The sequence below is a fragment of the Geospiza fortis genome, unplaced genomic scaffold (assembly GCF_000277835.1).
Source record: "Geospiza fortis unplaced genomic scaffold, GeoFor_1.0 scaffold900, whole genome shotgun sequence".
NCBI classification, from domain to species: domain Eukaryota; kingdom Metazoa; phylum Chordata; class Aves; order Passeriformes; family Thraupidae; genus Geospiza; species Geospiza fortis.
The window spans coordinates 120,182-143,224 of record NW_005054496.1 but is presented as its reverse complement, the minus strand read 5'-3'; the positions used below and the strand labels follow the sequence as shown (position 1 = coordinate 143,224).

Sequence of the window (23,043 nt, the reverse complement as noted above, 5' to 3'; positions counted from 1 at the left end):
ATTTCCAGAAACAAAAGTGGCAGAGTAAGTATCAGCTCTCACTGACATTCAAGAGGGACAGAGTTTTACAGTGGAACGGATGGTTTTGATAACCTTTTATGGGAGGTACTTTGTTCATCTAGTGATTATTTTACTTTTTAACTTTTCATCCATCTCAAATTTTAATTGCTCCCACTATTAATACCCTGCATTCATGTTCCTCATGCTGCAGAAGGTGAGCTTCACAAAGTCCACTCTGACAGCAGCTCACAACATCACTGCCTGCTTTCTATGCCACCCTGAGCATGAGCCCCAGGACCCAGAGAGTCTTTTAGGATTAGCAATGAGAGCCAGGCTTTGCCACCATGCTCCCCAGGGCAGCTGGGCAGAGACAATATCTGCACCATGGCAGTGGCACCTTTTCAGCTGAGCCCTAAGCACTGGTGTCTCACAGGTGCATTTTCAGCTCTAGCCTACAGACAGCACCCAGCAAGCACTGTCACTCTCTAAAGCACTGTCAGACTTAAAAAACCCCAAACAAAGCAAACAAAAAGATCATCCAGGTAAATTCTGCACAGTGAAATTAGCACACCTGTAAATCAGAGAAAACAAATAAGCAAGTTTCACACTAAAATCATTTGCTTCATTTCAAAGGCTTGCTCCTTACATCTGTGCTTTGTACTTCAAACATATGACTGTGTAGTTTTGTTTTGGTATTTTTCCCCCATCATTTTGAATTCTTCGCTCACCATCTGCTTTTGCCTATCCTGTAACAATCATCTCAGTCTAGCAAAGATGTGAAAGATGCCTGCTTGGCATAGCAAGAAGGGATAAAAAAAAAAAAGCCAACCCCTGCAGTATTAATTCCCTCTACAAAATCTTGTACAAGCTGCCTACAGATAGAATATCAGTCGAAACCGTAAACCCATTTATAGCTGACAACAAGATTAATGACTTGTCCTGCACTGATTTCCTCCTATTAGCTATCAGTGAATCTGCTCCATCTGTCATTTTACAGGAAAGAGGGTAAGAAGGGAAAAAAAAAAGCCAGCACACACCATACAGACTTAATTTCTCAGTGACTTCTAAATTGGACTTGTCATGAAAATGACCTACTTACATTTAGTAACTACACCTTCCAAGTGGATGATATTGGGGTGGTCAAATTGTCCCATGATACTGGCCTCACTCAGAAAGTCTCTCCTTTGTTTATCAGTGTAACCAGCTTTTAGAGTCTTGATAGCAACACAGATCTCTCTTTTTCCTGGCACTTTGAGACGTCCACTGCACACTTCACCAAACTCCCCTTGAAGAAAAAGGCACAAGAATCCATGGTCAGGAGCCTGAAGCATGCACTTGTGTTGTCAAACTGTTATGTCAGTACATTTGGGAGAACTGTCATACAAAAATCATAGGATCACACATTCCCTAAAAGCAAATTTAAAAGTGTATTTATGGAAAAAAAATGCAAAAGTTCTGGCACTTACCCACACCAATAACTTTTTCAATCTTTATGCAGGAGGCATCAATTTCTTTGGCAAATTCCCTCACAGCTTGGTTTGGATCCTCATATGTAAAAGGATCCACATATGTTCTAACACCTGCAAGGCAGAAATGTTTTATTTGAAGTCACTGATCTACATGCTGCTGAACACAGAACATATGAGACTGAAGCCTTAATGATATACAACAGCAAAGAGAGTGTACAATAAAAATGTACTGTAAGCCAGGAATGACTGATAAGGAAGGAAGGACTTAAGTATTTTTCCCCCCAGTACAATATTTTTAAGTGTAAACATTTAGTATTTCCCATTATTGATGTAAGGAATCAGGCTTTTGCCAATTAATGAGCTTCACAAATCACTGCCATCACTAGCATAACCTGTCAGGGACCTGTGAGACTAAAACACCAAATCCCTTTTTCCTATAGGAGCCAGGAAACTCTGAGCCCAGGTCCTGGGTTTGGTACATGGAAGTAACAACAGGATTCAGTGCTGGAAAAAGGCAGCCAAGTTCACACCCCCTCTCCTGCAGGATTGCCTCTGGCCCATTCAGAAACTGCTTTAGCAGAGTGTTGTGGGGAAAAACCTTGCCTAGAAATCAAGTGGCTAAGAACAGGTATCTTTCAATGGCAAGGAACAATGGAAAAACATGATAAACCCTTCTCCTCTCTGTACCCTCAAAACATTTTACCCAGACACTTCTATTTTCCCTGTTACTAGAGTAAATAAATTTTGAAGCAGGAGGAGAAAACAGAAACGTGTTCTCCTCAAGAGGAATGCAATCCCTTATTTCCTGAGCACCAGAACATGAGCCATGTTTCACAACCCAAACCAAAACCCCCAAGCACCAGGGCCTTTTACCTTGGTTCAAGTGTTTCTCCTCGTCTGCCTCTTGCTTGGCCTTGCTGTACTTGCTGCGCCTGTCAGAACAAAGCACAGCAAGTGAGTGCAAAGGAGGATCCCGCTCTGCAAGCAGCTCAGCTGTCCTGACCTGCAGAGACTCGAGCTGCTGGCACCTGCCACAGCCATGACACAACACACAACCAGGGCAGGAGGATCCTCACACTCCCCTAAGTGTTACTGGCATCAACAGAGCATCCAAGGAAGCACAAATCTATTTGTATCTCAGCGTTTAAAGAAAGAAAAAAAAAAGTTTGTGCTTCAGTCACTTTTTCTTCAAACTTTTGCAACTGAGGGCCCAAATTGCTTTTTATCCCTACCACGCAGGGATGGAAATGCTACAAGGAGGTGTTTTGGTAGATTGACTTTCAAACATCATTAGGCAAATGCCAACATCAATACACTTATTTAACTGCAAATTTAAAACTGGAAACAAGTCTCTTAACACAGAAATTGGGATCTCAGCAGAAAAAAAGGAAGAACCACCAACCCTGACCATCAAAAATTAAGATCCCAAGGATTTTGCTTATTCTTTTAATCACTGCTTAATTGAAGGGGCTGAAGAACTCCTGATGGCAGAACTCCTCTACTGACTCTCTGAGCAGGAGGCAATAGCATAGCAGAGTATGTTAATTCTATAGATTACTACTTCTACACCTACACCTGTGATACTGTAATCTACTTATGCATTTAATTAGTTCAGCTTTCAGCTCCAATGGACAAGGAGCATTACAAAAAGCTAATACAAGAAGTTAGTCCATTAGGGAGGATATTTAGGAGTCTGTTCAGCCAAATGTGTAGGAATTTGAAGTTGCCCAGCATCCAGTGGTATGTAGGATGCAGAGAAATGATTTGGGCTTTTACCCACCCATCCTTGAGTGCTCAGAACCAAGCACAGAGCAGATCCTGATGGAGAGAAGGGTTTACTGTTGCTTACTCTCAGTTTGCCTGTTCCCAGGAAATCCAAATTTCCCAGGCAGACCCAGGAGAGCTGACTGGCAAGAGGCTGGGGTGGAGAGAAGAGGGAAGGCAGAAGGAGAAACCAAGCCTGGAGAACAGGAGGGGAGAGTGGCACTGCCAGCAATGTCCAGCTGCTGCCTGGAGTGGGGCAGGGGACAACCAGGCCTGCCAGGGACACCAGAGTGACACTGGGTTAATTAACAGGCTGAAAATGGTGAATAAGGAGAAGAGGAAATTGGGAGCAGATACAACAAAAACCTGTAAGATGTGACTTAAAAAGGGGTCAAAAAACTCACAGGTAACAGGAAGAAAAGACATAACTGAGAGCCCCTCACTTGCAGCAAATCTCCCTGAGTCTTACCATACCTCTCCTGTCAGCAAAACCCCTCTGCCCCTTAGCAAAAAGCATCTCACTTCCCACTCTGCAGCTGCCCTGTGGGGAATGGCAGCTTCCCACTGCTGTCAGCTGGGAGCCCATTCCCAGCCTTTCCCTTTGCAGTCCTCGGGCTGGGTCATACAACACACTGTGCCAAGAATAAAAAAATACAAATGAACCATTAAACAGAAGGAAAAAAGTCCTGTCTGACATGTGAAGACAACCTGATCTGAACCAAGGGTCACAGTTCCCAACATTGACAGGACTTGTGTTCAGACAGAAAAAGTAGGTACACATCCAACCACAAACCAGTGGGAGCTTCTTCTCTTGAAACACAAATGGCTCCAATCACAAGAAGAGCATTATTAAAACCCACACTGGATCCAAACATCTACTTAAACAGTTTATTTACCCCACAACTTACAGCACTGGTATAACAGAGCTGAGTGAAATAATGGGAGGATGTTCTGCCCCCAGCTACTGAACTGAGTAAGAAGGAAGGGGCAGCACAAATCTCACCCAAGGCCACAAAAGACCAGGCCAGCTAAGGGGACTGCAGAGATGGTTTTAGGTACTGTACAACTTCTCTCAGAAGAAAGGAAAAAAAAGGGAAAAAGAAGATTCTGCATTTTAATCAGGATCCTTCAAATTAATTTTATTAATGTTCAGGCACAGATGGGAAATACAAAATGCAAACAGACTTTGTGCATGAAAGCATTTTAAGTATGAAAAAATTCTCTTTATCTTATTTTTAAAAAGTACAAGCACCCTCACAACAGATTAAAAAATAACCTTCCCCCACTAAAACTCGAAGGCAGCAAAAAGCAAAGGAAACAAAGGGATTACTATTCAAGCAATGTAATTGTAGCTTATTAAGTTTAAATAATATCTTCTAAACTAACTACCTACTTCCACCTCTCGCCGTGTCACCTGTTGACCTCTCCTGCCTGGCTTTGGGCAGGACACTGCTGTGTGCCATTGTCCTGAGAGCAGCCCAGGAGCCCCACACCTCTGGGGCAGCTCACCTGAGTGGCAGAAGGGAGCCTTTGTCACAGAGCTGAACCCCCTAATTACGGGGATTTGGGCAGTGCTGATTAAGTCGCCGGCATTCAGGAAAAGAACACAGGAGCTTTCAGGAACTGCAGGGGTCAGAGACAGGCAGAGCTACAGGTGGGGCTGGTGATGAAGAGGAGTTAACAGGGGGGGGGGGGGAATTAGCAGGCACTGAGGTGAAACAGCAGGACCTGGTTGCCATGACCCTGCTCCCACCTCCTTCTTCCCACACAAAGAGGGGAGGGGGGGTTCAGGCACCAGGCTGGCAGAGCACCTGCTCCAACACCACCGGGAAAAGGTGGGCAAATGTGTCAGCAGAGCAAAGATAAATCCATCTATCAGTTGGAAGAATTTCAGACAGAAACTTCCAGATGACCAGAGGATTTGGTCAGACCATCTTACTACACACAAGCCCTTTTAGAAGGTGTCTCTCTGTTTTACACTTCCCCAAATCCTTTACAACTCATTTTGAGATGCTGCAATTTCCCTCAGCATTCCTTCAGAGCGGGGTTTAGGACCACCCACACCATGTCCTGCTGGTGCTCCATGGCTGTCCCCATCCAAACCTCGGGAAGTTTACAGGAACATTAGGCAGATTGCTTCTCGCATAGCAGGACAGAGCCAAACAGCCTGAGCTGCCTGAAGGCAAAGTCCTTGGACTAATTCTGCTGGAAAGATGAATTTTGGGATTTGAACAATGTCTTGAAAAAAGCATGAGGCTAAATTATCAGTAATAACCCAGTGTTCAAAAGTGGGCACCCACAGCATATGCCCTGTTCCCACACTGGCTCGTGGATGCACACAGGCCATGTCTGCAGGCCAAAGCCAAGCAGGCTTGATTGTACAAATATGACTTCTAGGTCATGGTTAGATTACAAAACCTTCTCATGGGGACTCTCTGGACAGAAAAGCTTATTCTCATCTGAAGTAATTTTGTAACAAAGTATAATTATTTTGCTATTAACTTCTGCTGGCGTAGGAACATCATGAAATATCCCCAAAGTCCACACCTCTAAATGACATTGTGATGGTGGTTAAAATCATTAGAGTAACAGTGAAAGTTAAAGTAGTTTCTGTTTATTGAGAGCTACTTCCAGCTACTGGAGAGCTCTGTATTAAGGGCTATTAACTAGCAAGGCACCATTATTATGCACAGAGTAGTTTCACTGCCCTAGTATTTCATTCATCTTGCTCTGTCTTTCCCCTTCCATGGCCCCTCTGAGAGGGACCAGTTACTGGAGAGCTCTGTATTAAGGGCTATTAACTAGCAAGGCACCATTATTATGCACAGAGTAGTTTCACTGCCCTAGTATTTCATTCATCTTGCTCTGTCTTTCCCCTTCCATGGCCCCTCTGAGAGGGACCAGTGCAGAGCCAGTGGACATCCCCGAGCCCATGGCCACCAGGATGTTTTATCTCCATTGCCACCAGTGCCTGGACTGGCTGTTGTCCCTGCTGCCACCTGCTCTGAGGTGCCTTTGTGTGACTGCACACTCTGGGCAGAGATAAGTGAGCAGACAGCCCTGGGCAGAGCTGTCTGAGCCCAGCAGGTCTGTCAGCACCTGGCTCCAGGCAGCCTCTCCTCTGACAGCTTTATGGCCGATCCTAACGAGAATCAATACCAGGGCAAGGGGTTGACAGTTCATTTTCTAAAGAGTGATCCATTGAGGGCCAATCACCAAGCAGTGTTTATCAGCCTTGGGAAGAGACATTTTTTTATAGGGGGAGAAGGGGAAGGAATCATCTCAAAGCAGCTCGACAGGCTCAATTCTCCAAGGTGGCGACTCATAATTAGAAATCCAATGTATCCTGCTATCAATCCTACCTTAAATAATAAAGTGATCAATAAAAGCAAGAGGAGATTAAGTCATCAAGCTCAGTGATGCTATTTTCTGTTGCAATGGCTTTTAATAAACCTGTCTCTCCACACCACATTTTCATGTTCTGCTCTTCTTTCCTCTTGCCAGCATGGAGGCTCTGAGCTGAACACCCACAGAAAGCGATCACAATGCATGTCTACTTTCCAGATATTACAATCATAGTCACTTAACTGCTCCCCAGGACAATTTAAAGAGAGCAAATTAAGGGGAGTTTGAGTGCATTTACAGCTGCTGCCATTAAACTGACCAACAGAGATTGACAAAATGTGCATCACTCAGATCCCAGGCTTCAGATGCAGTAATGATACAAGCAGTTTTATCTCAAAATTACACTGAAGCAAGATCATGCTGATCTTTTTAAATGAGATTGAACACAAAGATGAAGACAGAAACACTCACACTCTGTTTCTGTTACACTGTCCTCCCACTCACAGGATTGTTCCTGATGCCTGGGTTGAATTTGGGAGAATGAACAAGCACTTGGTGAAGATTATGGTGCTGCATTAATGAAATACCCATCGATCCAGTTCTGCTGTGTTACTGCATCTGATGCTGACTGACTGTGGCTTCCATTTTACACTCATACCCCCTCACACAGGAAGGACTAGTACAGACTCATAGACTAACACAAAAATCACCAGCATAGCAGTCTGATGGTTACTTAACAAAACTGCCGTTGTTTATTCCCTGTCTGTCAGGAGTCAGTCCAAGAAAATCTACTGTACCCATACCCATTAAACTTAACTTCAAATTACACTAACCACAAATCTCTAGTTGGCGTGCTTCTCAATGCCAGTTATTGGAATCAGCTTTGCATTTGAAGGGCAAATAGAGCTGGAACTATTGCCATTACATCACATGCTGCTTGGTACCAATGTCGAGAAGATCAAAGCTACACGGGAGAAGGCTTGTAATGCAAATGTACTGTTTATGATGCTAATCAAAGAATTTAGCTTTGTTTGGAGGAGACAAAAAGCTGCCTGATGAAAGAGAGAGAGGGAGAGAGAAGCTTAAGTTCTTACCTCCTGCTGATGACAAAGGCTGCAATGAGAATGACCACAAGAACAACACTGCCAGCCACTGAAACAAGAAGCACTGTGGGATTGGTACCATCGCCAATGATGGGGGAAGGAACTGAAAACAGAAAAGGGAGCATTTGTGTCAGACAACCTCAAAAAATCAACCTAGGTAGCACTCAATCAGCTCAATGAGCTTTCTGGCCTATGAAGGCAGTTTAGAGTAGCACTCACATCTACTTTCAGGCCTTTATTATACAGTCATTTGACACATTTTTTCCAACTGCTAATGAGTTGAAGACATGATGTTTGATAATTATTTGGGGAACTTCAGCTCTCAGCTCTCCAGGAACAAGGACTCCCTCTCCTTCTCCCCTCCAGTGCTGCTCAGAGGGTATAATGACTAATTTTTTGCCTTTCTAATTGCTTTCCACTCTTCTTTCCCCCTCCTTTTTCTTTCAGGGGGGCCAGATGATCACTCCAGAGTAGGAGAGTAATTTTAAAACGTCTACTCTCTTCCTGATGGATTGTTTTCAGTTGTTAACATCCTGAATGATATTGCCACTAACTGGCATGACCTTAGCTTGATTTAAGGAGACCTCTATGTCTGAAATAAAATAGGTTTGGTCACAGTGCCTTTCTGCCACTGAAAAGCAAACATTTTGGGGACTAAATCTGCATGTTTCCTTGAGCAAAGTGAAAAGCCTTACTGACAACATAGTTTGAACATTCTTGTCTTTATGTAACTGTCTAAAGAAAAGTGCAAGTATGGGAGCTGATGCAGGACACCTAACTGATCTGTGTCAATAGCTTGTAGAGGGGAGTAACAGGGTTCTATTCTCCTTGAAATAAGATATTCCAGAAACGTGCAAATGTCTACTTTTCAGAAAACAAAATCTCTCAAGCATCAATGGCTTCCAAGTGTTTATGGAATGCCTGTTTCCCTATACCACAGTGAAGCACTGTCACTGCTAGAATCTACAATACAGTGTGGCATTCACATTCTCTGGAAAAATCCCTTTCCCCACTATTTTTCTCCTGGGAAGCTGAGAAGCCTCAGAGAAAAAGGAAACAGTTATTATCTCATTTGCTTCTCCTGTGTTGTGCTCACATGTGGAATGTGTTTGAAGATTGTTTACCCACAGGTGATTGTTTCATTGGATTCTAGTGTGGATTATTTTCACTCATTGGTCAATCAGGGTCAAGCTGTAGGAATTCTGGAGAGAGTCATGAGTTTTCATTATTATCTTTTTAGCATTCTGTAAATATCCTTTCTGTGTTCTTTAGTATAATTTAGTATCCTTTAATATAATATAGTGTCATAAAATAATACATGAACCTTCTGGTAACATGGAGTCAGAGGAGGAGCAGCAGGGGATAGGGTGGAGATGCCTTTACCTGTGTTGGTGGTGAACTCGAAGGGCCCACTGAAGTCTCCATAGCCTGCTGCTGTCCTGGCCCTCACGTGGAAGACGTAGGAGGTCAGGGGGTTGAGCCCTTTGATGTCGGTGTTCCTGGAGGCCGTTTTCACAATGCGATAGCTGCGCTCGTTCTGGTCCTGCCAAGGCAGAGCACGGTGTGATGGAGTGAAGCTGTGAACCTCGAACCCCGCTGCCTTGCCAAAACTGTCTGATCAAAGATGAGTAACAGCAATGGAATTCTCAAAATACACCCTGAGGGCTCCGGCTGCTAGCCTTGCTCAATCCCCCTAGCACCCTGTGCTGCACGGGGCTCTGAGCAAGCCAAAAAAGGAGGATGAGGCAGTACGTATGATGCTCATATATCACTGATTATTTAAGAAGTCACACAGTGAAAACATTTGGAAAACAGCCAAACATTCAAATAGGATCCTCTTGACGAACAAGCACGTTTTACTCACACATGCTGGCACTTTCCTTTTCTTCCTACCAGCCAGAAGCCATATAAAAAAGGATAAAAATATTTTAAAAAAGAAAAGACTTAGAAAATATCTTCCAGAAAGTCCATTATTAAAAATCATTCTATTTTTGTCTGGAAAATCTATCAGAAAATGTAATAATCTAGCTTCCCTGCAAAGCAGGTGCCTTTTAATGTATGTGGAAAGCAAGTAAGTGAATTTTTTTAATAAAAAAATTAGAAGTATTCGTGTGCATGTGAGAGACAGCACGCACAAGCAAGAGCAGGTAATTGTTCATTTTTGCAGAGACCCTTCAAAGAAAATAGCTCTTTTCATAATTCCCTACTTGGGAAGTTATTTGAAGGAATAACATCTCCCTCTAACTTGGAAAGTATGAAGAATCTAATTTTCTCTCCTTATTCTCTATTAAAAGGCAGCCAGTCCACGCTATCACTCTAAGCAGAAGCTGTCGGCAAACACATCTTATTATTATGACTCTGTTATATACTTCATTATTATACTTCTGTCTATGAAGTAAAGCTAATGTCTCACTTCTGCCCAACACTATTGACTCTCATAAATGTGATTGCTATAAAAGCTCAGTTTCTAGGTAGGAAAGAAATAACAAAATAAATTCATACTGTACAGCAGGAACAGCCTATGAATCTTACTCTTTCAAGCAACCATTCAAGTGCATGAAATCCTTAATTGGATTTTATTAAACTGAATCTATTTCGTTTCAAATGATGGAATCCTATCTGGAAATAAACCACAGTGGAATGAAATAAAAAAAGCTGTGCCCAAGCCCAAAGGAAACTCCTGGCTTGTCCATTTTTTAGCAGTACCTTTTCATAGTATTTGACCTCATACTCCAGGATGACTCCATTTGGCCTGTCAGGTTCCAGCCAAGCCAAGGCAACACTGTGCCTTGTTATCTCCTTAGCCTGGATCAATGCAATCGGGGATGGAGCTGCCAGGAGAAAACAAAACAAAAAACAAAGAAACATTATAAGCATCATTTAGTTTTAATGAGGAACATGTATTTTTAGTTGTAACTTTCACAACATGAGCACTTTCAGAAACCGTGTTTTTCTTGGGGCGTGGGGGTGAGGGGAAATTAGAAACATTCAAGATTTTTCCTGTTTTCTCTACCAAAATGACATTTAATCATGTCTAAGAAGGATTGGGTTTGGATGCTGGACAGTACTAGATAGGTGGATTTTGAAGTAACAACACAGTTGTCTAAGCACTGCAATGTTCATGCTGCCCAGGTAAAAACCTTCATAAGAGATCATGGTAAAAGGATCTCTTATTTTTGTCCTGTGTCATTTTGGTCCACAGTCGCTCTCTTTTTCCAACTCCTAAAATAACTGCTGTTATTCCATTAGCTACTTATTTTAAGGTAAAAACTAACTATGAAGTTCCTGAGGTTCCAATCTTGTTTTCTCTAAAGCTGAGAAAATATCGCCACTGAATTTAGTAAGGCTAGAGTAAAGTTGAATACATATGAATTTGGGCCCTCCCATTAAAACCAGGAAACTTGTATTTCAACAGCCTGAGCCAATTTGTGTCTCATAACTTGTCCTGCTTACATCCAAATCTGTGAGCAGACCCTGGCAAATGGCCAAGGGCCAGATTCTGGCTTTGGTAGCTCCTTCCCAGCCTAAAGATATGAGAGACTGGTCCAGTGTGTGCCAAAATGGCATCCCCTGACCCTGTCTCACGTGGTGCTGCATTGATCCCATGAACAGAAAGAGCAGGATTGCACCACCATGGGTAAGGGCTGCAGCATTTTTGGAAAAACTCTACCTAGCAACAAGCTAAACTCCAAGACCCTTTAAACTGCATCTGTGTCAGTAATAAAGGCTGCAATGAAGAAGATAATGGAAAACATCTCTTTGTGCACCGTGCACTGCCTAAAGAGGCCCTGCTAATGCTGAAGTTCAGGTTTCTGACTGGCTGGAGGACAATGCCTTCTCCCTTTGCCTGTGCTAGCAGCAGATTCATGGCTGTGCTGGGGAACGGGCTTTCTGAAGATTTATGAACCCGGCTGCCCCTTTCTTGCTGTTGTGTTGCTGTGTGGTCACATCTCTAGCCAGCTGTTATCAAGCTCTTTTGATGCTGACAATAGCTGGTATAAATGGTGGAGTCTCCAGGGATAAAAAGGGACATTCATGAAATTTTTAATCTTATCTAACAAAGCTGTCCTGTATAACCAGAGATTAGAGGTCTTCCTAAATTGAATATATTTCTTCTTTTGTCCCCTGATGCTGTAGCTGCTCTTTTTCCCCCACTTCCTTTTCTTTTTGTTTCTTTTTCTACCTTTAACTTGGGAATGACGATCCATGAAAATGTTATAAAGTTAAAAGTATCCTTGAAAGAGATATCCTTGAAAACTACCAAGAAAGGCAAATAAATAAAACAGTCACTATAAATGAAAGGAAAATTGAATGTTGAAAGCCTCAAACCTACTTGACCATATCAGACAGTTCTGATGGAAGTGAAAAAAACCAGTAGATGCTGCAGTCACAAAAGGGTGTCTCCTCTTGATGTGAAACCATCAGGGAGCTGCTTCCCGATTTACTATTTGACAGTTTGGCATCTCTGTTAGAAATGCCTCCAAAACCTTTATCTCTTTTTTCCTTGTCTGTCTCTCACAGGCAAAGGCAAATACTGAATGACAGAGGAGACTATAAACACACAGCCAACAGGGAGGATCCAGGTGTGCTCCATCAAATTATATCTATGGCACAACTGCAAACCTGCTTAATAACCTCACACTTCCTCAAGAGAGAATCAAACCTTTTTTTAATTCCCCTCTGCAATAAGAATACTGCTCAGCTAATAAATTAGAAATCAGATTTGTTACCCTAAAACACACACGCACACGCCATTACTGATAAACCAAGCGGAGAGAAATCTGCTTAGTTAATCGCTGCCTCATGCAGGGCAGACAAGCAATTCTTTTTACTGAGAATCCATCACTTATGCTGCTCTGACCTCAAGAACTGTAGAAAGAAAGTTCCCTTTCTTTCCTTTATCCTCTCTTTAACCTCCTTGGTTTGCCATTTCATTTCAGCAGGCATCTATATTGGAATTTAGTGAGTCCTTCAATATTGGGCTGGTAAGTGCTGTATGAAAACACATTTCTTCTCTGTAAAATGGCTATTTGCAGCACAAGAATTTATATTAACTAAGCCTTCTAGTGAAAGACTCTCAGCTTTATACAGCTTAACAAGTGCTTTCTCACTTCTCACAAAAAATGGACAGCTGATCTTAGGCACTACACCATACTGGAATAAGCAACATGCTCCTGGCTTCCAGGACACAAAAAGGACTTGTACATAAATTCCTTCGTTACTCCTTACACTTTTAAGAATGGCCATATTTTTTCCTTCCTGCCCTTTACATGCAAATTCATCCTCCTTAAATTTTAGTATCTTCTTTTGTCCTGGATTCTGCAGATGAGCCATTTGTTCCTGACTTTGTTTTGCCTGCACACCCTGCCTCTCCATACTCTATACAGAAACCCTAAGAATGCCAAAGTCCAACTACAGAACTGCAAGAAGCTCTTCAGGAGTGACATCCATCCCTGCAGCACAGACCTACAGTGGTCTGTGCAATAGGATGGTGAGCTGAAACTCTTGAGGACCTTGAGGAGCTGGACCCAGTGCCCAGAAGGTACTACAGTTATCCCACTGCATATAATCCTCAGTTCCCAATTCCCTTTTATTTCTGCACATAGCCCTACAAATCAGGTTTATTTTTAACCCTTGTTTTTCAGGATCCACCATCTGACCTGAAAGACTGGACTCCAGGAAGAACACCGGTTTCTCCTTGCCCATGTATTACCAAAGGACATAAGATTCTGGTCAATATTGTCCAGGATAAAGATGGTGTCAGCACTGCCAGCTCAACATGGCACTCCAGGCAGCAGACACAGCCTTCTGAGTAAGCTTGTGCAAAATATTAACATTCTTTGTTCTTCTGCCTTTTGCCTTTAAATTGCCTCTCGGGGATGATGTGAAGATAAACATGTAACAGGTTGTAAAATGATGCTTTCATCACAAGCAGAATAAAAGACAGAATACTCTCTTCTATATGCGTGGGCTAACTGTTCATTAGATGCATACATTCCTACATAAAACACATTGAGGACAGCTTGACCAAAAAGAATAATGTTCACAATTGAGGTGTCCATGAAACTTATGGAAGGGAGTGGGAGATCACTTTTTCCTTCACCTTTTGCACTTTCCTCCACCCTGCTCCTTTATGTTTGGAAAGGAGCAGTAAGCAATGACTTGTTTCTCAATCATCACTGCTTACAACAGCCAGCTTTCTGCCACACGTGCACAGACTGCACATACCAAGCACCAATTCTACCAGAACAGCCCATTTCACAAAATGAGGCATTTTGGTGTCTAAAAAGGGGTCTCCCCTCGAACAAAAGCACCAAGTGTAACTTTCCTGAGTTCAAAGCTCAGCAGTTCCTCTCCCTTAAAAACCCCACTCCCTACTGATGTGAATGTTGCAATTTTCTTTCATCTACTTCCTCAATAACCTGCCATTAAACACCTACTAGTAGTTTTATTACCTCAGTTCTGAGCTTGCGGCCTACAGAGAGAGAAACAGCACAGATGTACTACAAAAACTTCACCCAAATGCCATAAAGCCATGTCCCAAGGCTAGCCAGTGCTGAATTGTAGCACTTTCGAGGCACTTTAAAGGATGGCAGAGGCAGAGTGTCAGTTTTTCATTACTGGTTCAAATTAGGAGGGGTGGGGGGGAATGGAAAGAGGAAAAAAACAGGAAATAAATAGATGCAATAAAGTCTCTGGCATGTAGGCATCCATGAGTGAAAACAGCCCTTTATAAAACTACAGCACATGAGTACTCAGATATCAAAGATACACAATGCCCAGTGTTTTATTGAAGATGCCTTCTTACCCACAGCGGGGTTTACTTTCCACTCCCCATGATTTGAATTTAAATGGATCATGTTTACTCAAGGGGTCTTTCACTGACTGAAAAATATACCCACAGTTTGTACATTATCTCAGCTAAATTCAAATAACATATTTAAATTTAATTACTTGAAGCTTAGGGGTTTCCATGCTTTTCTTTATTCCCTCAATTGCACACAACACTTATTTGTTCTTATCAATGGCTATGCGCTTTGTCAAGCAGCAAAATTAAATGCTTGAAAGCACTAATGATGTTACTGTGATTAAGGGTTTTTACCTTCCAGGGTAGATACTAAAAGCCTGCTCCATTATTAATTACTTAAAAAAAAAGAGAAAAAAAAAAGAAAATATTTCTGAGAATCTAACACTGAAGAAAAGTCCTCTTAGAAATCAAAGCATGAAAATAAAAGGTCTTTCATTAAAAAAAATCTTCTCTTGATTAGGACACAACATACTTAAGGGAACCTGGCACATTTCAGGTTTTCTCTTTGACTATTTACCTTGTAACACTGTGGGTATTTACATGAAATTTTGTAAATTATATTAGTAAATAATCTCACAGCAGGAAAATTATATACAGCACAAAGAATCAAATACAGCTTTAATAATTTCTAAAGGCCCATGCTCTGGACCAGATTCTGATTATTTTATTCATGTAAGAGGGCATCTTATTTGACTAGCTGTCACACTGACTTCAAATCTAGGGAAGAGAGAAATGTCCAACCCTCTTTAGTTACATAAAATTATTTACATAGTTTTACATAAAACTAAAACATATTTACCAGAATAAATTAAAAAGAAGGCAGTTCTCTTCCACAGAATCACAGCATTGTTAGGGTTGGAAGGGACCTCTGGAGATCATCCAGTCCAATCCCCTGCCAAGGCAGGGTCACCTGGGCAGGGTACACAGAAATTAATCCAAATGGGTTTGGAATGTCCCCAGAAGGGGAGACTCCGTGACCTCCCTGGGTGGCTGTTTCAGTGCTGTTCTTCCTCATGCTGAGGAACTGCTTATGTTTTAGTTTATGGCTTTTGCTCCTTGTGCCATCACTGGGCACCACTGAAAAGAGCCTGGCACCATCCTCTTGGCACCCCTTTGAGATCTCATTATTGAATTAATGAGATCTCAGTCTCCTCCAGACTAACCAGGCCCAGACCCCACAGTCTCTCCTCATAAGAGAGATGCTCCAGACCCCTCATCATCTTTGTGGCATCCACTGCACTCTCTCCAGTCACTCTTTTTAATTTTTGTACTGAGGATCCCAGAACTGGACACAGCACTCCAGATGTGGCCTCACTGGGACCAGAAAATATTTTAGCATGACCACAGCCCCAAACATATGCAAAGCATACGTACGAGGCATGTATGCTCATCAGGATAAGCACAGCAGAGGCTCCTGCACATGTGTGAGGCGATGTGCACTCCCAGATTAGATGTCTGTGCACGTCTGAGGAGCCAAGCTGGAGTCTGGCATTCCCATTCCTCACTGTCAGCATGACAGCTACGCCTTCTCCCAGGGACCTGCCAGAGTCTGTGGGCTGCCTCTGCGCTTCAAAAACTAACCACATGCATATTTGGGGCTTTTTTCATTATTCCCTCTGTAAAAGTGGAGCAAACATTTGTACTAGCGATGATTGGGCCAGGTTAGGACTTGGACAAGGATCTAGAGGCCTGATTGCTCAACCAAGCCACTGGAAGCTTCCCAAGACATTCCCAAGTCCTGTGTCTTCCCACCGTCTGCCTCTCCTTCCCCCAGGAATGACGACTGGCGAGGAACACCTCCCAGCCTGGGGAGTGAGACAGCCAAGATTCAGGGCAGCATTTTCACGCTTTTAGTGTTTAAAGCAAAGGCTTTAAATCTCCTCCTGGGGAGTAAAGTGCCCCAGGTTATCCACCCACACACCAAAATCCCAGCCAGTGAAGGGAGAAGCAGTGTGACAGCTGAGCTCGGCCTCCTTCTCCCAATCCCTTTAACCAGCCCCAATGCTGCTGAGCTGAACTTTCCCTCCTTCTTGCTAGAAATTACACTGCTGAGAGAAAGCACCAGCTTGGCCACAGGATATTCTCACAGGACACCTTCATCCCAAAATAACAGGCACAAGGGATCTTCCCCTGCTTGCCATGCTCTGTAACCCAGTCACAGACCTCTGAGGAAAACAAGTGACAGGTTCTCAAACCTAGGGACCAGCTCACATCAGTTGTTTCTAATGATGTGTTCATAAAGAAAGGGGCTAGAAAATGAGATTTTAAAGACTGTTAACACAGTATTACTATGTTTTAAACATTTCCTCTGTTTTAAAGTTTTCATTTCTTGCCTCTCCCAAAAGAACCTGTGCTGCAAGTCTTGCCAAACCACAAAAGCTGGCTCTGACTTGCATCAAATCAAAAGCTTGAAGGAAAACCCAGGCTCTCAGCAGCAACAAATAGTAGTAGTTGAGGATTATTAGAGTGCTGTACTTTTACTACCTAAGTCCAGCTTCATTTCTTGGCGACTAGCAGTGGCTGCTGAGCACCCACAAAGAGCCTGGGGATTTTCTGGGCTGCACATCCAGTTCTGTGTCACTTTTAGCACAGTCTACTGCAACATACCAGAACCCCTCTAATTTAGCTGAAAACTATTACAGGAATTGAGATGTGACCAGAGTTCCCTGTGGTTTACATCAGAAATGAAGGGAGGATGAAGAAGATTTTTGCATGATTTTGTTCTGGGGATCAAAGAGGGCCAGCTCTTGACAGCAATACATTATTTTCAGGTACTGGCTCCTCCAATTTTGAAGGCCAAATAATGATGTCAGCTTATGCAATGCAGGTCTGGAATTACTCCAAAGATCTGAATCTGCAACCTACAATCTCAAAGATTGCCTTAAACCAAAAGATTATAGAATCTACATAGCATTTAGCAAGAGATTTGTATTACAACTCAAGCATGGGGTCTGTTTCATCTGAAAACTGCTTGTTTTCTTTCTGCTCGCTTGCTAAGAAATCTTGTTGGCATGTTCTGACAAGGATAACTTAATAGTTGCCAACAGAAACATGGCAGAATACTGTGTATTTCCTGTATGTACCAATGCCAGTTTAAAACAAACAGGAAAACAAGCCTTTCAGTTGGAAGGCAATTTATAAAAATCTATCTGAACATCACAACCACTTAAAAACCCCAGCACCAAAACATTTCTAAATGCTAGAATGATTAACATGGAAGGGTGAACATACTTTGAGCTGTGAGTTGCTCTAGAAACTCTAGAGCCATAAGTAATTTGTTAAGATGGATAATTAGTCAGCAGCTGTCTGACCTGAGCAGGTTTGGAGCCGCTGGTCACAAAGCAAGTCACGCTGCACTTACTCTTCCCTCTGGTTGAGCTTGGAATCTGACCCAGTATAAACAGCAATAAATTTTGTAGCCTAAAGAAGCCAACACTGATGCTCCACTGCATTATATTGGCTTGAGAGAAGCAGAAAAAATGGGCCAGGCAGTCTAGACAAAGAGAGACTGCTGTGGGCCAGAGCTGTCACACTTAGAGGTGGGAGCCCAGGTCCCGAGTTTGGGTGGGACACTTGTGGGAAGGACAGGCTGTAATCATCCTCCTGCTTCTCAGATGCTGGTCCAAGCAAGCACAGACCACCAGAAACCCCTGATGGTGTGACACAATGTACAGCACCCCTGAGGACATTAGCTCTGGGGGAGCTGAAAGGAGGAATTAGAGACCATAACCCCTAGCTATTAAAGCAGACAATAATGTTGGAAATGGAGCATTCCCCAACAGTTCAAAATAAGTAGTCTGGAGCAAAATGCTCCACTTAGCATCTTTCCCTCAGGGCAGCTCTGCCTCACCCACATGCCCTGCTGTTCCTCCCAGGAAGCCAGAAGCAGCCACCAGAGTTAATTCCTGCCCAGAAATAGCGTGTCTTTCACCCTTGCACTGCTGCACAAGAGGAGGATCTGCTGAGCTGCCTTTTCTAAACAAACTCCACTCCCCCTCAGCCCCTTCCACCAGGAAATCAAAGCTACCCTTAAAGAAACACCAGTCACCCTCAAATGAGACCCCTATCCCATTCTCTAAGCCTTTCCTCAAGTCAAACAACCATCCAGCTGCTCCTCCTTCACTGTGCCATCCTCCTGCCCACAGTTAAGATATGTTTGCACACACATCATGAGTCAACACACAAGAAGGGAAGAGCTGTTCCTAAATTGCACAGAACCAATGAAATAACTGACTGCATCTGTGCCCTGCAAACCACTTGTTGTGCACAGCTTTCAAACCTCTCACAACAGTGTTTCAGTAATCCATAAAACAACATAAAAAATACTGACCCTGCTGTTGTAATAGCCCAAAGGGGGAACCCTTTTTCTCACAGGACATAGGACAGCTCTCACCTGATGCTCTATGTCTGTACCTGTTAACAGAAAGCCTCATTTCTGCTCCCTGGTCCTGTCTTATATTTGTCATCAAGCCACTTGAGCATGTGGTTACCCCAACAGTTATGGCATAAAGCTTAATCCATTATGGGGCAAATGTGTGATTTAGCACCCAAGGCAGCACATCTCCTATCACTGCTCTCCCTGGTTCTCACACAATTACTTCTTATTTACTTGAAACAAGGATGTCTAGATGATGTATATACATGTGCTAAGTAACGTCCTTTGTCACTTACCTTCAGCATTAAGAATATTAGATTTTGTAAAAAGTGCTGCTTAAAAGGCTTTTTAAAATCCAGACAAACAGAAGCCTCTGCCCTATTTGCCACTTAGATGCTTTGGAAATACTGAAGTATCTTCTAAACAAAATAAATAAATAAATAAATGGCATGACTCATTCTGCTAAAGCAGCATTCACTATTTTAATAAATAGATTTGGCCACATTGCCTCATCTTGGGTTCTGAAGTGCTGCAGTAATAGCAGAGACTTAGACTTTGCCATTTGGGTTTCTCAGATCAATCATCTAAAGTCAGAAATGGCAAGATTCTTGGGGAAAGAAAAAGTAATAAAATTATAAACATTTTACTCCCACTGTGATCCACAGCTCCAACAGCCACTGCAGGCTGGGCCTGAGCCATGCCCTCCTGAGCCTGCAGCACCCAGCAGAACCCAAACCCAGGATTCACTCAACAATAAAAATCACAATTCAAATCTTATAACTTGAGTGCATAAATTGTTTCAAAGCCACCAAAGGTAAGGAACGTCAGCCATATTTAGTTTCAGCTCCGTCACACAGAAGAGGCTGGTGCAGAAGGTTTGCATTTATGTATTTACATTTCATCTGAACAAGCTATCCGTTTTAATTATAGCTGATAGTCAGAGCGTTCTGCTGGAACTCCAGTGAAGTACCTTCTGTACCAAGGTTAGATGGATTTGACATGATACCATCTCGGTGCTGTTGAGAAATGCTTGTGATTGAATCAAGGTTTGGGTTTTCTGGGCTCAGGTTAGTAGCACTTTGTGAAGAACACTGCTCTGACAGCACTTGAGATCCTCATTCTTGCAGGATGCTGCAAAACACTCTGCCATACTCCCCCACCAAAGTGTCTCTTCTCCAGGGAACAAAGATAATCTGTGCTGTTGGAAAGTACCACAGAGAATCAGACTACAGCACACTTAACTCACACTTGGAGCTCTCCCACCAGGTCCTTTCACTGGAACTGAATTAAACCCCCTTTCCTTCACCCACAACGAGATTTGTTCAGGAAATTAAAAATCATTAATAGACCCAATGAGAGAGAAAAAACTCTACACACAGTGTTGCTACAAAAAGCAAAATTACCTATGTTTGCCATTCATTAAAAATAAAAAAAGTGATGAGGTACAAACTGGGGAAGAGTCCTAAGCTTCCTGAAACACATAAACCTTAAAATTAAAATCTTAGTTCATGATGTCAGTAGCCAATTACATCATAGGTGGCACATAATTAAACTCATAAAGGGGTTTCATTATTTTGGTTTTATGCTGGATACTGAAAACCAGTGCATTATTTGTTTTAAAATTGTGTCAATTGGAAAAACCCCAAGTGGAATCAGCAATTAAATATTAAAGGTGGTTGCCTCAGTGTAAAACACTCCAAAGAATAATTGGTTTCCTGTGCAACGCAAGTGCAATTACAAAGTCTGAAAAATTTCAATCCTAAAAATAAATAAAAATTTGCAAAAAAATTAACCTTGTGAGGTTATGAGGATGTTGACCTGTACAAAGACCAGCCAGATTTATGTCCTGGAAGAGTACTGAGCTACAGTCTGGGCAAATAAAAGCCCATGGAAGCAATAAGCTGTGCAGCAGTCAAACAGCCTGGTGTATATCCCGAGTTTGGACCTTCATTTCCAGTCCCATATTCCAGCAGACAGGATGACACTGACTGACCTCTTGCAAAGGCACCACTGGGCCTGCACGCCCTGTCTGGAGAGCCACAAACCCCTGCAGCTCCTCCAGGACTCCCTTGGCTGCTCCATCCCTGAGTGCCCAGGGAGCTTGAGAAACATGGGATTTAACACCCAGCCACTTACATATTCCAGTCACTTTCTGCCTTATTTATGTGCATGCACAATATCCTGATAAACTATAAGGGAGGCTGTGGCTACTCCATCTGCATTCCCTTTTATGCTGGGAAGATAAATTGGGGCTGATTCAGAGGACAGATTTAAAGAACGCAGTCTGTTACCGAGACAAGCACAATCTTCCCAGGGAGCCCTTGTAGCAGGTTGTCTCCAGATCACGCCTTGATTTGTTTGCTAAAATAAATGGGACAGCACACAAAACTCAATTCATATACCAGACACTTCTTCCAGCCCACTATACTTTCCTATTTTGCTCAGTCAAAACTGTCTTGTTCTATTATCTCTCGATAAGACCACTTAACGAAAACATAGAAAATTAAAAATAATGAAAAGCTAATTAAAAATTTCAGTGCTTTCCTTTCAGCCTTTGGTAATCTGTGGAATTGGAAGACTTTTATATCCAAAGCACATTACAGTTTAAGGGTTTTTCTGACTGTAATAATCCATGGATACTTTCAATGGATTTTAATACAGACAAAACCAAAGATATTTTATGGAGCAGTAGAAGAATTTAATAAAAAAAATCAGCATCAGTCAATTGTCTTTTTAAGACTAGGTGATAGAATTTGATAGCAGGGATAAAAGTCCTAATAAACTCTGCAGGAACAGTTCAGAAGGCTGAGACAAAAGCTATCATTTCCTTTCAAATTAACAGTAGGATTTTTCCATAAGGGATGGTTTGAAATACAAATGACCACAGGAATAAAATATAAATGATTGAGCTTCCTACACCTCTTTTGACTGCATTTTAAAAGGTAAATACAAAACCACAGTCAACTTTTGTTATCACCAGTTTCCAAACCACAATTTTCAGAGACCCTGAATCCATTCTCAGAGTGCACTCCAAGTTCTGGGGCTCTGGTTCTTGAATTTAGTAATGAAGACAGATTACCTTAATCTAAGGAGATGCCATGAAATCCTTCAAGTGGATGCAGAGAGAGGCTCCCACTTTGTTTGGGAGGGGAAGCCCACTGGAGCCCTGCCACGATAATAAAGTGCTGCCTGCACACCAGTTCACACGTGGGGCTAAATCTGAAGTGACATTTCTCAATGAAAGAAGCAGTATTCACTCGTGTGCTCAGCATTTTGATGTCCACCAGAAGCTGGCAAACATGATTATAGGGAGCCAGCAGGCATGCCACAGCTCTATTTAGCCCTCACGGTTTAGCACAGCGCTATGCAACACATAAATAAAATATAACGGGCTGCCTTGGGATGGCATTCTGGGAGTGGGATTTCATGCATATGGATGGACTTGACACACATTTCACAAGGACAGAATATCTGAACCAGAATGGGCTGCTTCACCCACCCTTTGGGGTCAGTTCAGCATCCTGCCCTCCAAACTACGAGCCAATGCAGAAACTTTTGGGCATCAGGGACTACTGATGTTTATTTGTGCTACTCTGCATGGCATTTTAATTAGTAACTGTGTGGATTTAAAAACTGTGAATGGACACACAGGGGCAGTTGTGCAGCCTAGCTTTTGTGTTTCTACTCTCTCAAAAAAATCCTGTTTGAGGACATCAGCAGGGGGTTAATGGAAGCTTTGATAAAGTTCTCCGAAGCCTTTTATTGTTGCTGAACTACCGACTGGACTCTGCTGTCTCTCTGGCTGCTTTCCAATTTATTTTGTCAGCTGCAAAAACAACTAGAGAATTTAGAAGCCCATCTAAACATTTAGTAGCCACAAATATTCTTGGGCAAATTCTCCTTCCACATGAAAATATTTCTGTGCCAGCTGTTTAAGGGAAGCGCTCACACCGATTGTCAAGCTCCATGAATGGGAAATGTCAGTTTGCTGCCAGGGAAAGCGAGCGCACAGTTAAATAGTCCAGGGCAAATAAAAGCTGCAGGACCACATCTCCATCTCTGTCAGTTTGCTAACTATTCATCTGTACCAACATCACTGAGACCAGAATTTTATTCCTCTTTAAAGTAAATTTCTATGACTTAAATAGGATCAACACTACCCAATGCTGAAATTAAGCA

At 42.5% G+C, this 23,043-nt stretch overlaps 1 protein-coding gene across 1 annotated transcript in view; it reads right to left on the bottom strand.

The window, feature by feature from the left end:
* The window catches only part of EPHA4 (EPH receptor A4), a 103,755-nt gene that overhangs the window by 17,623 nt on the left and 63,089 nt on the right, over window positions 1–23,043 (bottom strand). Inside the window, exons 5-10 of the mRNA XM_014310194.2 lie at window positions 10,388–10,512; window positions 9,065–9,224; window positions 7,673–7,784; window positions 2,343–2,401; window positions 1,467–1,580; window positions 1,100–1,285 (exon numbers count right to left, since the gene is read on the bottom strand). Of these exons, the coding sequence (XP_014165669.1) occupies window positions 1,100–1,285; window positions 1,467–1,580; window positions 2,343–2,401; window positions 7,673–7,784; window positions 9,065–9,224; window positions 10,388–10,512 (756 nt within the window). The remainder of the gene's footprint in view (window positions 1–1,099; window positions 1,286–1,466; window positions 1,581–2,342; window positions 2,402–7,672; window positions 7,785–9,064; window positions 9,225–10,387; window positions 10,513–23,043) is intronic.